The sequence below is a fragment of the Phyllobates terribilis genome, unplaced genomic scaffold (assembly GCF_046119375.1).
Source record: "Phyllobates terribilis strain yellow unplaced genomic scaffold, ASM4611937v1 Scaffold_11__3_contigs__length_659146591, whole genome shotgun sequence".
Classification (NCBI taxonomy): Eukaryota; Metazoa; Chordata; class Amphibia; order Anura; family Dendrobatidae; genus Phyllobates; species Phyllobates terribilis.
In genome coordinates, this window is record NW_027362771.1 from 140,365,764 (window position 1) to 140,381,066 (window position 15,303).

At 42.0% G+C, this 15,303-nt stretch overlaps 1 protein-coding gene across 2 annotated transcripts in view; it reads right to left on the reverse strand.

Annotated features, from left to right (window-relative positions):
- CEP290 (centrosomal protein 290) overlaps positions 1-15,303 on the reverse strand; it is a 227,368-nt gene that overhangs the window by 53,407 nt on the left and 158,658 nt on the right. For both annotated transcript variants that reach the window (XM_073651634.1, XM_073651633.1), the window contains exons 41-43: positions 13,322-13,467; positions 3,830-3,985; positions 1,349-1,472 (exon numbers count right to left, since the gene is read on the reverse strand). In XM_073651634.1, coding sequence (XP_073507735.1) covers positions 1,349-1,472; positions 3,830-3,985; positions 13,322-13,467 — 426 coding nt within the window. The remainder of the gene's footprint in view (positions 1-1,348; positions 1,473-3,829; positions 3,986-13,321; positions 13,468-15,303) is intronic.

Below are 15,303 nucleotides of genomic sequence, written 5' to 3' on the forward strand. Positions count from 1 at the left end.
AAAACAAGGTATAAAAAAGCATTTATAATGTCCCCGTTTGCTATGCTAATGAGGACATTGACTAGCAATGGGGCGTTAGTTTCCCCAGACTAGTCAGCCCTCTTCAATGTTATCACGCCCCTGTGGGCGGGATAATATAATTTGCATGAGCAGCGTCATTGCAGCTCATGCAAATCTCGAGCATGCGCGCCGCTCATTTCGACAGTGTCACTGCGTCTTTGAAGGCGGGTGTACGCTTCCCGGCTTCAGATGGATACTGCACAAGTCCGGAAGTTTAGAAGATGGCTTCTGGACATGCGCAGTGCGCGCCTCTGAAGTTGAGAAACGTATACCTAGCTTCAAAGACGCAGTGACACTGTCGGAATGAGCGGCGCGCATGCACGAGATTTGCATAAGCGGCGTCGCCACTCGTGCAAATTATATTATCCCGCCCACAGGGGCGTGATAACATGGAAAGAGGGCTGACTAGTCTGCGGAAACTAACGCCCCATTGACTAGTCAATGCCCTCATTAGCATAGCAAACGGGGACCTTATAAATGCTTTTTTATACCTTGTTTTCACTCAATGATGTTATACAGGGCTGGTTAGGCAGGGAATTTACTCATCCATAGGTGAATGCTGCTGGGTTGGAGGGCGTGGGGGACCTCACAGGTTCCTTTTAAAAAACTCCAACCTAATGTCATGCACAGTTCACTATTAAAACTCTTGCTTATGATAGATGGATGCAGGGATAGATAGATATAAACAAAGCGCAGCAGCACTCCATTATGGCCAAGATACATAAAAACAATGAAAACTTTGGATCTAAACTGTATTATTATTCAGTAAGCTGTACTTACAAAAAGCAAAGGTTCTTGGAGAATAAATTAGCCAATTCATGTGTGCTCATCAACCGCGGCAAGGTGACCTCCCTCTGATGGGTCCTGCTCTACGCTACATGCCTCTCTTGGGCTATAAGCCTACAACTTTGGACAAAACATGTCACTTCTGGGCTAAAACGCCTACAATTTAAAAGGGCAGATAGAACTGGTTATACATCACCTGCTGGTTGATGGGAGGAGTGCAAGGTCAGATATTTTTACGATAGATAGATAGATAGATAGATAGATAGATAGATAGATAGATAGATAGATAGAAAGACAGACTGACTACAGGCAACTCCTTCACTTTACTTTTGACCTAAGTTTGATGAACCTCCACAGAGATTTTTTCTTAGCTGGTATACACCGACGTTGAAGTATCACCCCATGCTCAGCAAAAGTAGATGGAAATCAGTTAGCAAAACACTTCCCAAAGAGTATCTAAACCATTACAGCAGTTTCAAGGGATATGTATCACAGCACTTACAGAAGGCCTTGATAGGTTGTCCCGTGAAAGCTGGCGTTCCAATACCTGGAGCTTTTCTTGCAGATATTGATTTTTTAAGTGCAGTTCATCCACCACAGAATCTCGAGGTAAAGCTTGCTTTGTTCTATGAAAAAAAAATATATACTTTTTTCAAAAAAATTCAATATAACAAGAAAGGGAATAAAAGATTGGATCCAAACCGCTATTAAGGTAGAGAAGAAGATTAACACTTTCTTCTTTGGAAACCAAAATGATCATTTATAAATTGGATTGCAGTGAATGGTGAACATATTGACTCATTAAAAGGTTATTTGCATCTTCATCGAATGGTAGTGTTGGAAAGTGCTTGCAAAAACAATTAATTTTGTAATTTACTATTTTTTATATACCCCTCTGTTTCCCTTTACTTTTTATTGTTGCGATATAGCAGTAGTGGCCGAGAATGCACAGTGCTTACAAACTCTTTTCACTAGTGCTTGTAAGTACTGCACTGAAGCTGTCGAGGATCGCTGTTAAGCTCCTGATCCCGGACGCTTATAGTCCACTGTGCTTCCAATGCTGCCTCATACGGCGGCATCGAGAGCACGCAGTTCATGCCAACAGCTCAATGATGAGGCTGGTCCAAACTGTCAATCAAAAAAGAGAGCACTGCCCCCAGCAACCAGGAAGGCAGCTGTCTGGGGGGTGGTAAGCTCCTAAACAGACGTGAACCAACTTTTAAAGAGAATTTTCACCCAAAATGGATTAATAGTTACCGTATATATTTCTAATAAATATGCAAACCCTAGTAATTAGTCTGCTTTAATTGCCAGACACGTTTTTTTTGCTTTTGTCGAATACTTTCATGGAGATTAACCATATATAAAAATGTATGCAATAATCTAAAAACCTACATCTACATGTTAGAGGTAGTGTTCATGCTTGAGTATTATTTTTCTTCATCCTTCGCTACAAGGTTAACAATAATATGTTTCCCTGCTTGTCTGCAGAGGTTAGGCCTTCCCAACCAAATTATTACATTGTGCATCCATGTGTAATGTCTCTAATTATCTTGAGAGTCTCCAGTACCCTCTATTCTTCAGACATTAACCTGGCAAATTAATTCCACTCATGCAGTGAAGCTGTTATTCCTAAACCAATTACAAGGAGTAAGCCACATTTTTTTAACAATGTGTATAATGTGTGCAGTGACTTCACAGGAGGGTCAAAAATCTCACAATTAATTCCCTGATCGCTAGGTCACTTTTAGAAAATATTGAAAATATACATGCTAGATTAGGGATATTATGGTGTGTACTAAAGTATATGTTTTTTACACATGACCCCACTTTGGAAACCTGTAGACGCAGGTGACCCAATGTCACTTGTTATAGCCGGCTAACTGCATCCACCGGTGGTTCTTGGACTATATGCTGACATTTGCAGACCTACTGGGAGGAGATGTGGTCCCCAGACATGTGTTTACTGGTCTTGATGATACCAAAGCTTTTAGAAAATACATTCATTTCTGTTTTGAATAATTTTTGCAAAACATTTATAATGGGGCTATGATTTCAGAAAAAAATACTTTCAATGAGAATGATTTATCCAGACAGACTTTGCAAGTGCTTCCTATCTGCAAGAGAAAAATCTTACAATGATGTTAAAACCATTGCACACTGCTGATGTGTCTACATCTAGATTTCCAAATGTCATCTGGGTGGATTTCATTCAATGACTGAATGAACTCTGCACTGCGCCATACTTCTCCGATGGTATGATTGCTCATTAAAAGTAAAAAGATGTAGGGTAATGCATGTCTACTGGAAGATGTAAAGATCATACTATTCACCAAGGAATATAAAGGCTCAAAGTAGCAATCCGTGCTCTTTCATACAGGTCATGGCATTTCCGGATGACGTCTATTATCTTTATGTCTTAGACTATGAAAATCAGAACTTCTTATTATATAAAATCGGTACACATCTGCCATTTATGGTTAGGGATGCAAAACATGTCAGATGCACTTTGATGAGGGGTATCAGCTGGTTCCCACTAACAGACAAAATGCCCCCAATGAGTGATTAATGGAGGCCAATTTGGATCAATCTTTATGCTCTTTACAGAATAGATTCCTAGTGTGGGGTGAAAATGCAATGCCAACAAGACATTATAGGCACAACTGCCCTCGCATACCTACAAATATATATATTATATAAAACACACACACACATATATATAGATTTCTTGTTGCCCCATGTGATCTTGTGATGTATCATCTCTTCTGGGAACAGAAAGTGAGGTGCCGATTCTAGACAGTGATGGTGTTAAACAGGAGTATGAGGATGATTATCCAGTATAAATTTTACATGCTCAATATGAAAGTGCATGGCTAATTCATAGAGAATATAACGTTTGACTGATCTAATGATAAATTAACTAGATAATTGCTGTACTAGATTATCCATTATTGATAAATCTGGAAATAGAAATAGCCCATACTTCATGTAAGAAATCTCATTTTCTAATTCAGTATTCTTCTTCCAGAGTTCTTCAATCTCTTTTTCAGACTCCACAGCTCTTACTCCTACTACTTGATCAGCAGTTACACCACGAGATTTCAGTTTCTTTTGTAAAACTATTTTCTCCTGGTCAGCTCTAGAAATAAAATGACATACAATTATCAGTACTAAAAAGAGAAAATAAATACAGTGTGTGTATGCATGTGAATATAAATCTAGATAGACAGATAGATATAGATATGTATTACTGTGCAAAAGTTTTAGACAAATGTGGTAAATAAATGCTGAAAAGTAAGAATGATTTCAAAAACAGAAGTGTTAATAGTTTATTTTTATCACTTAACAAAATGCAAAGTGAATGAATAAAAGAGAAATGTAATGAAATCAACCTGCAGCCCCAGGTGACACCACATCCCTAGTAATGTCATTTGTCATAGCCGGCTATCAGCATCAACCAGTGGTTCTTGGACTATACACTAATTTCTAGACCCATTGGGAGATGTGGACCCTGTTTAGTGGACTTGATGTTTCCATTGCCAGAGTCACATCTTGTAGAAAATGCATTTACTCTGAAGATAGTTCTTAATAACATTGGTTGTATGTTTGGGATCGTTGTTCTGCAGCAAAATAAATTTTGAGCGAATCAAATGCCTCCTAGTGCTATTGCATGGTGGATCAGTATCAGTATTGAGGATATCAGGAAATGGGCCATGTTGAGAACTGTAGACGCTGTGTTTGGCCAATGAAACTTGGCACTGTAGGACATCTTCAGATTTTAAAGGGAAGTAAGCATGATATGTCTTTCATCTGCTGCACCATTAGCTCAGAACTGGCAGTAACCAGTGAGACCCAGCTACACTCATCTTCTGTTTGGAGATGTCTAGCCGGGAGTGGACTTCATTGAAGAAGTATGTCCAATAAGCCGTTCCTTTGTCATGGAAACAAGGCCAAGTGACCCAACTATGTGTGAAATAGGAACTGGGGTGCAAAAAATGGCAACAGGTGCACTGGACTCATGTGTCAAAATGTGAAATATTTGTCTGTAAGGCTGCGTGCCCACTATGCGTTTTTCAAGCGTTTTTGCTGGGGAATTTCCGCAGCGAAAACGCTTAAAAAATGCTTGGTAATACGTGCCCCATGGTCCCCAATGATAATCCGCATGTGCTGTGCGTTGCGGAAAAATCCGCAGCATGTCCATTATTTTTGTGGAAACGCGGAGTAATTGCCGCCATTGACTTGCATTGAATCGCTTAATATCCGCATGACTACATGTGGATATTAAGCGATTCAATGTGCGGATGGTACCCGGGTCTGGAGAAGAGGAGACTCTCATCCGGACCCAGGTACCATAGTACCTGTTAAAAAAAAGAATTTAAAATAAAAAATATACATTCTACTCACCTTCTGCTGGCCCCCGGTCTCCTGTCCTGGTTCCCCGATGGCTCGCGATGGTGTAAAAGGACCTTCCATGATGTCATTTAGTCAAGTGACAGGTCACGCGACCGCTGACGTTGGCGGTCACGTGACCTGTCACATGACTAAATGACATCATGGAAGGTCCTTTTACACCATCGCGAGCCATCGAAGACACCGGAGAAGGAGACCGGGGACCATTAGAAGGTGTATAATGTGGTTTTTTTTTTTTAACATTTTTATTCTTTTTTTAACTATTAACTTGGTCACACTTTATAAATCCATGTCGGTTGCATGGATTTATATAGTGTGACCAAGTTGTCAAGCACTTTTCCAAGTCATGCGGTCATTCAGCAACAGGAAGAACGAGGAGACCTGGAAGTGATGATACAGTCCCAATAGAACAGTTATCAACATCATCGAGTCTGTCTGGGACTACATGGAGATCCACAGAAGATGCAAATAGAAAGGGAAGGAGTCCAGCCCAACGAGCAAGGTTTTCTTTATTCAAATAAAATTCATACAATGGACATCTGGTAAGATGATGGTGAATGAATTAGAGCTAGCATAGCACTATGTTAGTGTTAATTCATTCACCATCATCTTACCAGATGTCTTTTGAATTAATTTTATGAACCTGTTCATTGAGCTAGACTCCTTCCCTTTCTACTTACATTTCTGGTCCGTGGCAGAGCCAGTGTCCATTCTCCGAACGGGTCGGGAGGATACCAACATGAGCTGGAATTGTTATCACATCCACACAAGATGTGTGGTTAGTTCTCTAAGATGTTTGGAACAACCTCCCTGCCGAGTTCCTTCAAAAACGGTGTATAATGTGTACCTAGAAGAATTGATGCTGTTTTTGAAGGTAAAGGGTGGACATACCAAATATTGATTTGAATTAAATTTCTCTTTTTTCACTTTCCATTTTGTTAATTGATTAAAATAAAACTATTAACACTTCTATTTTCTCAAAAATACAAAAAATATACTGTATATAAAAGTAAAGGTAATGTATTACAGTCATTGCTTCATTTTCAAATTAATGGGCATTTCATGATTAGTTGTCTGTTCCTGCAGAGGGCCAAGATGCACTAATTGTATTTTATTGCTTATTTTTAAAACCTACTTTCTTTATGTTTGCTGGTAAACACACAAGTTCAAAGCTCAGTGGATATTCCCTGACTTGCACAGTCTCTCCTTCTCACACTCAGTGGATATTCCCTGTCTTGCAGTCTCTCCTTCTCACACTCAGTGGATATTCCCTGTCTTGCACAGTCTCTCCTTCTCACACTCAGTGGATATTCCCTGTCTTGCACAGTCTCTCCTTCTCACACTCAGTGGATATTCCCTGTCTTGCACAGTCTCTCCTTCTCACACTCAGTGGATATTCCCTGTCTTGCACAGTCTCGCCTTCTCACACTCAGTGGATATTCCCTGTCTTGCACAGTCTCTCCTTCTCACACTCAGTGGACATTCCCAGTCTTGCACAGTCTCCCCTTCTCACACTCAGTGGATATTCCCTGTCTTGCACAGTCTCTCCTTCTCACACTCAGTGGATATTCCCTGTTTTGTACAGTCTCTCCTTCTCACACTCAGTGGATATTCCCTGTCTTGCACAGTCTCTCCTTCTCACACTCAGTGGATATTCCCTGTCTTGCAGTCTCTCCTTCTCACACTCAGTGGATATTCCCTGACTTGCACAGTCTCTCCTTCTCACACTCAGTGGATATTCCCTGACTTGCACAGTCTCTCCTTCTCACACTCAGTGGATATTCCCTGTCTTGCACAGTCTCTCCTTCTCACACTCAGTGGATATTCCCTGACTTGCACAGTCTCTCCTTCTCACACTCAGTGGATATTCCCTGTCTTGCACAGTCTCTCCTTCTCACACTCAGTGGATATTCCCTGTCTTGCACAGTCTCTCCTTCTCACACTCAGTGGATATTCCCTGTCTTGCACAGTCTCTCCTTCTCACACTCAGTGGATATTCCCTGTCTTGCACAGTCTCTACTTCTCACACAGACATTACTCTGCAAACTACAGTTTCTGTGTGAAAACGCATATGAGAGCCAGAAAACATGACATGAGTGTATAATACTGACCTGCTCTGAGTGCTCAGGAGGAATGAGGAGTGCCGAGTACTCTATAGTGCTCAGGAGTAAATGAGTAACAATATAACGCACAAGACTAAACACAGGCTTTGTTGGTGGATGGGTAACCATGGTGCAGCATTTACTAGCCACAATGTATTATGAGGGAGTAAGTACGTAATGGGATGTACTCAGCAGGCGCTGGGTAGACTGCGTGATCTAGGAATGAGCCTGACAAATATGCTGTTAGCCAGTATGGAGCACTACAAGGTACAGTGTCACTGGCAACTTTTACAAGTCTTATGCGTGCAATCATAATACCAGGCTACCACCCCTTAAAGTGAGTAGATATTATTAAAGGGGTATTCCCATCTCCAAGATCCTATCCCAATATATATATATATTAGGTGTAATATTATTAGCAAATACCTCCACTTAGAAATTAGTGTAGTTCTTCTTATTCACTACATTGCTTACCCCGTGTGCAGGGCAATGCAGTAGCTTAGATATCCATGGTTATAACCACTAACAACCAACACACTGTCACTATATCAGTGGTCATAACCATGGATCCCTAAGCTACTGCAATGCCCTGCACATGGGGTAAGCGACATAGCTAATCAGAAGAACTATACTACATTTCTAATTAGAGGTATTTGCTATTATTATTATAACATCTACTAATTATTGGGATAAAATCTTGGAAATGGGAATAGCCGTTTAAGTATTATGTACCTGTGCGACCTCCGGCATATATTGTGGAATGACTGTGTTCTGCACGGAACTGGTGTTTTAACCTTTCCCTGTATAATAATAATAATCTTTTTATTTATATAACGCCAACATATTCTGCAGTGCTTTACAATTCAGGCAATTTACAGACAATATCGGCACTGTCCCCATTGGGGCTCACAATCTGCATCCCATATCAGTATGTCTTTGGAGTGTGGGAGGAAACCGGAGAACCCAGAGTAAACCCAGGCAAACACGGGGAGGACATACAAATTCCATGCAGATGTTGTCCTTTGTGGGATTTGAACCCAGGACCCGTGCGCTGCAAGGCTATATCTGTATCAGTAATCATGACCTTTTACATTAATATATTGTAAACCTGATGTCATTTTCAGTGATTTGCTTAATATTTTAATGTAGAGACTGGTAATATGATGAGGACTCTTGACTTGGGTGCCAGGCTAGTGTATTTTGGCCACAATATCAGCTAATACCTTATGATTATCATTTTTGCAGGATGTAGATTTGTCTTGTAATGTTGGGATAAAACAGGGTATTATTATTTTGTGACATGCGCACAGGAGGTACCGGGAAGCCTGCCTAATCTAAAAAAAAAATGGGCACATCTAATAAGCTGTTAACTGGCATGGTGCGCTAAATGTAACTGTGTGACTGGCACCCTATAGAAGCCTTATCTAAGTGCAATTCTAATACAGAGCTACCACCCTCTCATGAATGGTAGGCATGTATGCAGCTGTTCATTAGTATCTTGTAACTGCGACCTTCCACATATAATATATTGTGTTTGTTTGCATTCTGGTGAGAACTAGTATTTTAGAAAGTATTGCATTTCTGAGTGATAAGTTATAAACTTCTTTTTCTTTTTTGTGATCACTCATGGTCCACATAGGTTGGAATAAGAGCCTCATAAGTAGTGTTGAGCATTCCGATACTGAAATATCGAGTATCGACCGATATTCGCGGTATCGGAGTTCCGATACTGAGTTCCGATACTTTTAGAATATCGAATACCGGAATCAGAAGTTCCCATAATGCCAGCGCTCTGCAGTGTCTCTGAAGGATGACAAGCTGGATGGCAGCGCTCATCTTACTGTACTTGTCATTTAGCGTAAAGGATTTATTAAAAAAAATAATAGTGTTTTCATGCACAGTCTCTTTAGAAAAGCCGGCCGGCAATTCAGCATCGGTACCCGACAATTTAGAATAGAAAGAATAGAGCATCACACATAGATTAGATACATAGAAACATGTCAGTCACATATATAAGAAGCACAGTGATAGTGTTGATTACTGTACTTGTCATTTAGTGTTAAAATAAAGGATTTATTAAAAAAAAATTGGAGTGGGGTTCCCCATAATTTTAGTCTCTAGCGGAGGTTAAGCAGAAGGCTGGGGCAGATGTTTGAAGCCTGGGAAGGGGGTAATACCCACGGAGCTTCCCAGGCTACTAATATCAGCCCCCAGCTGAATACCTAGCCTTTACTAGCTATTAAAATGGGGGACCCCAAAAAAAATTACGTGTCCAATGAACTCAGCTCACCTCATGCACATCACTGACAGCGTGGGAAAATTCTCCTGCGCTCAGCGCTTCAGCAGGAGAATTCTCCCACGCTGGGACGGCATTGAGATGACAGGCTGGATCACAGCTGAGCGCTGCAGTGTCTCTGAAGGATGACAAGCTGGATGGCAGCGTTCAGCTGTGATCCAGCCTGTCATCTCAATGCCATCCCAGCGTGGCAGAATTCTCCTGCTCAAGCGCAGGAGAATTTTCCCACGCTGTCAGTGACATGCATGAGGTGAGCTGAGTTCATTGGACATGAGCTCACCTCATGCACGTCACTGACAGCGTGGGAAAATTCTCCTGCTCTCAGCGCTTCAGCAGAATTCTCTCACGCTGACTGCAAGCGCAGGAGAAATTTCCCACGCTGTCAGTGACATGCATGAGGTGAGCTGAGTTCATTGGACATGAGCTCACCTCATGCACGTCACTGACAGCGTGGGAAAATTCTCCTGCTCTAAGCGCTTCAGCAGGAGAATTCTCTCACGCTGACTGCAAGCGCAGGAGAATTTTCCCACGCTGTCAGTGACGTGCATGAGGTGAGCTAAGTTCATTGGACATGACCTCGGCTCATCTTTATGCCGTCACAGCGAGACACTGAGGAGCACAAGCATGCCTGAGCTTCTCAGTGTCTGCGGCATGGCAAGCTAGATGGCAGCTTTCGGCTGCGATCCAGCCTGTCATGTGAATGTAGCAGAGCTGAAGCTGTCGTGGGAACCATGGAAAGGTAAGGATGATGTTGCTTTATTATTTAACTTTTATTGCAGAAGACATTGGCTTCAGCTGGAATGGGCGTGATGGTAAGTATGGTTTAATTTAGAACAATAAAGAATTGTGTGTTTATTTCAATTAAAGGACTTTATTCTGGGTGTTTGTGTTTTTTTTTAACTTTGACTATGGGGTTAGTAATGGGGGTGTCTTATAGACGCCTCTCCATTACTAACCTGGGCTTGAGGTCAGCTGGCATTATAAGCTGACATCAACCCCAACCCTATTACCCCACTACCACCGCTACAGGGCAGTGGGAAGAGCGAGGCTAAGTGCCAGAATTGGCGCATCCTATGGATGCGCCATTTCTGGGGTGGCTGACGGCTGGTGTTTCTAGCCTGGGAGGGGGCCAATATTCATGGCACCCTTCCTGGGCTATTAATATCAGCCCCCAGCTGTCTGCCTAGCCTTTGCTAGCTATTAAAATAGGGGGGACCCCACGTCATTTTTTTGGGGGTTCTCCATTTTAATAGCTAGTAAAGGCTAGGTATTCAGCTGGTGGCTGATATTAGTAGCCTGGGAAGCTCCGTGGGTATTACCCCCTTCCCAGGCTTCAAACATCTGCCCCAGCCGTCTGCTTAACCTCCGCTAGAGACTAAAATTACGGGGAACCCCACGCCAATTTTTTTTTTTAATAAATCCTTTATTTTAACACTAAATGACAAGTACAGTAATCAAAACTATCACTGTACTTCTTATATATGTGACTGACATGTTTATATCTATCTAATCTATGTGTGATGCTTTATTCTTTCTGTTCTAAATTGTCGGGTACCGGTGTATGCCGCTGCTGAATTGCTGGCTTTTCATGCAATACATTCTACATTATTCTTTGTTGTTTTCCTTCATGTAGAATTAACCTACAAGGAAAGAAAGGGTTTATTTTCATTCCGATATTTGTGTCCCATTGACTTGCATTGGTTTCCGGTATCGGAATCGGCGATATCCGATATTTTTTGGGTATCGGTCCGATCCAATCCGATCCGATATTTCCCGATATCGGAAGGTATCGCTCAACACTACTCATAAGCAAACAGATTATTTTATATTGCAGAATGACTGATTTGATTGAGGTACCGATGTACAGTGCCTACAAGTAGTATTCAACCCCCTGCAGATTTAGCTGGTTTGATAAGATGCAAATAAGTTAGAGCCTTCAAACTGCAAACGAGAGTAGGTTTTATGAACAGAAGCATAAATCTTACAAACCAAAAAGTTATGTTGCTCAGTTGAATTTTATTAAATTTTAAACATAAAAGTGTGGGTCAATTATTATACAACCCCTATGTTTAATATTTTGTGGAATAACCCTTGTTTGCAATTACAGCTAATAATCGTCTTTTATAAGACCTGATCAGGCCGGCACAGGTCTGTGGAGTTATCTTGGCCCACTCCTCCATGCAGATCTTCTCCAAGTTATCTAGGTTCTTTGGGTGTCTCATGTGGACTTTATTCTTGAGCTCCTTCCACAAGTTTTCAATTGGGTTAAGGTCAGGAGACTGACTAGGCCACTCCAACACCTTGACTTTTTCCCTCTTGAACCAGGCCTTGGTTTTCTTGGCTGTGTGCTTTGGGTCATTGTCTTGTTGGAAGATGAAATTACGACCCATCTTAAGATCCTTGATGGAGGAGCGGAGGTTCTTGGCCAAATTCTCCAGGTAGGCCGTGCTATCCATCTTCCCATGGATGCGGACCAGATGGCCAGGCCCCTTGGCTGAGAAACAGCCCCACAGCATGATGCTGCCACCACCATGCTTGACTGTAGGGATGGTATTCTTGGGGTCGTATGCAGTGCCATCCAGTCTCCAAACGTCACGTGTGTGGTTGGCACCAAAGATCTCGATCTTGGTCTCATCAGACCATAGAACCTTGAACCAGTCTGTCTCAGAGTCCTCCAAGTGATCATGAGCAAACTGTAGACGAGCCTTGACATGACGCTTTGAAAGTAAAGGTACCATACAGGCTTGTCTGGAACGGAGACCATTGCGGTGGAGTACGTTACTTATGGTATTGACTGAAACCAATGTCCCCACTGCCATGAGATCTTCCCGGAGCTCCTTCCTTGTTGTCCTTGGGTTAGCCTTGACTCTTCGGACAAGCCTGGCCTCGGCACGGGAGGACACTTTCAAAGGCTGTCCAGGCCGTGGAAGGCTAACAGTAGTTCCATAAGCCTTCCACTTACGGATGATGCTCCCAACAGTGGAGACAGGTAGGCCCAACTCCTTGGAAAGGGTTTTGTACCCCTTGCCAGCCTTGTGACCCTCCACGATCTTGTCTCTGATGGCCTTGGAATGCTCCTTTGTCTTTCCCATGTTGACCATGTCTGAGTGCTGTTCACAAGTTTGGGGAGGGTCTTAAATAGTCAGAAAAGGCTGGCAAAAGAGATCTTTAATCCACACATGTGAAGCTCATTATTCTAGGTGCCTGAACTACTTCTTAATACTTTAGGGGGACCAAACAGAATTCTTGTGGTTTGAGGGGTTGAATAATAAATGACACTCTGAATTAACTTTTAACGTTTTAAAAAAAAAAAAAAGAAAAGAAACAAAACCAAAATTTGCTGCAGTGCATTTCCCACTTCCAGGCTGATCTACAGTACAAATGTCACAATGCCAAGTTAATTCCGCATGTGTCAACCAGCTAAATCTGCAGGGGGTTGAATACTACTTGTAAGCACTGTAACTAGTGCATTCTAAGTGAATGTGCATCTTGGCCTGATTTCGTTGTAAAAGGACCAAAGTGTAAACTTTGTGTTTAGAAGGAGGTATTTCTTATTAAGATGGCAGAAACTGTTCAGTAGGAAACATATACAAGGAGGAAATTTGGAAAGGGGCAGATACTTTGTCACTTGTAAATGCAGTGCAATAAACCTGTCCCCAGAACTCACTTGGAGTAGAGGTCTTTGAGAGTTGTCAGCTGTTTTGTCAGAGTCTCCACTTCCTTCTCTTTCTCTCTAAGCTTGATGCGAATTCCTTCTATCTTATTTTGCCATTTTTTGCCTTCTTCCCACCTTATGATTTCTTGTTTGGAGCTCTAAAGTAAAAAAGAAACATTAGCCTGTAGGTACAAAAGGAATTCTCGATGGCATCTATATACAGTGCTGGCCAAAAGTATTGGCACCCCTGCAATTCTGTCAGATAATACTCTGTTTCTTCCTGAAAATGATTGCAATCACAAATTCTTTGGTATTATTATCTTCATTTAATTTGCTTGCAAGGAAAAAACACAAAAGAGAATGAAGCAAAAATCAAATCATTGATCATTTCACATAAAACTCCAAAAAAGGGCCGGACAAAAGTATTGGCACCCTCAGCCTAATACTTGGTTGCACAACCTTTAGCCAAAATAACTGCGAACAGCCGCTTCCGGTAACCATCAATGAGTTTCTTACAATGCTCTGCTGGAATTGTAGACCATTCTTCTTTGGCAAACTGCTCCAGGTCCCTGATATTTGAAGGGTGCCTTCTCCAAACTGCCATTTTGAGATCTCTCCACAGGTGTTCTATGGGATTCAGGTCTGGACTCATTGCTGGCCACCTTAGAAGTCTCCAGTGCTTTCTCTCAAACCATTTATAGTGCTTTTGGAAGTGTGTTTTGGGTCATTGTCCTGCTGGAAGACCCATGACCTCTGAGGGAGACCCAGCTTTCTCACACTGGGCGCTACATTATGCTGCAAAATTTGTTGGTAGTCTTCAGACTTCATAATGCTATGCACACGGTCAAGCAGTCCAGTGCCAGAGGCAGCGAAGCAACCCCAAACCATCAGGGAACCTCCGTCATGTTTGACTGTAGGGACCGTGTTCTTTTCTTTGAATGCCTCTTTTTTTCCTGTACACTCTATGTTGATGCTTTTTCCCAAAAAGCTCTTCTTTTGTCTCATCTGACCAGAGAACATTCTTCCAAAACGTTTTAGGCTTTCTCAGGTAAGTTTTGGCAAACTCCAGCCTGGCTTTTTTATGTCTCGGGGTAAGAAGTGGGGTCTTCCTGGGTATCCTACCATACAGTCCCTTTTCATTCAGACGTCGACGGATAGTACGGGTTGACACTGTTGTACCCTCGGACTGCAGGGCAGCTTGAACTTGTTTGGATGTTAGTCGAGGTTCTTTATCCACCATCCGCACAATCTTGCGTTGAAATCTCTCGTCAATTTTCCTTTTCTGTCCACATCTAGGGAGGTTAGCCACAGTGCCATGGGCTTTAAACTTCTTGATGACACTGCACACGGAAGACACAGGAACATTCAGGTCTTTGGAGATGGACTTGTAGCCTTGAGATTGCTCATGCTTCCTCACAATTTGGTTTCTCAAGTCCTCAGACAGTTCTTTGGTCTTCTTTCTTTTCTCCATGCTCAATGTGGTACACACAAGGACACAGGATAGAGGTTGAGTCAACTTTAATCCATGTTAACTGGCTGCAAGTGTGATTTAGTTATTGCCAACACCTGTTAGGTGCCACAGGTAAGTTACAGGTGCTGTTAATTACATGAATTAGAGTAGCATCACATGATTTTTCAAAGGGTGCCAATACTTTTGTCCACCCCCTTTTTTAGGTTTGGTGTGGAATTATATCCAATTTGGCTTTAGGACAATTCTTTTTGTGTTTTTTTCCATTGAAGACAAATTAAATTAAGAGAATAATACCAAAGAATTTGTGATTGCAATCATTTTCAGGAAGAAACAGAGTATTATCTGACAGAATTGCAGGGGTGCCAATACTTTTGGCCAGCACTGTATATAATCGTCTTATCCCGTCTGTCTGTCTGTCTGTGTGTCTGTCTGTCCAGGAAATCCCGCGTCGCTCATTGGTCCGGCAGCGGCCAATCAGCGCCGCGGGATTTCTGAAAAAAGATGGCGGCCGTTAGCGGCTCAT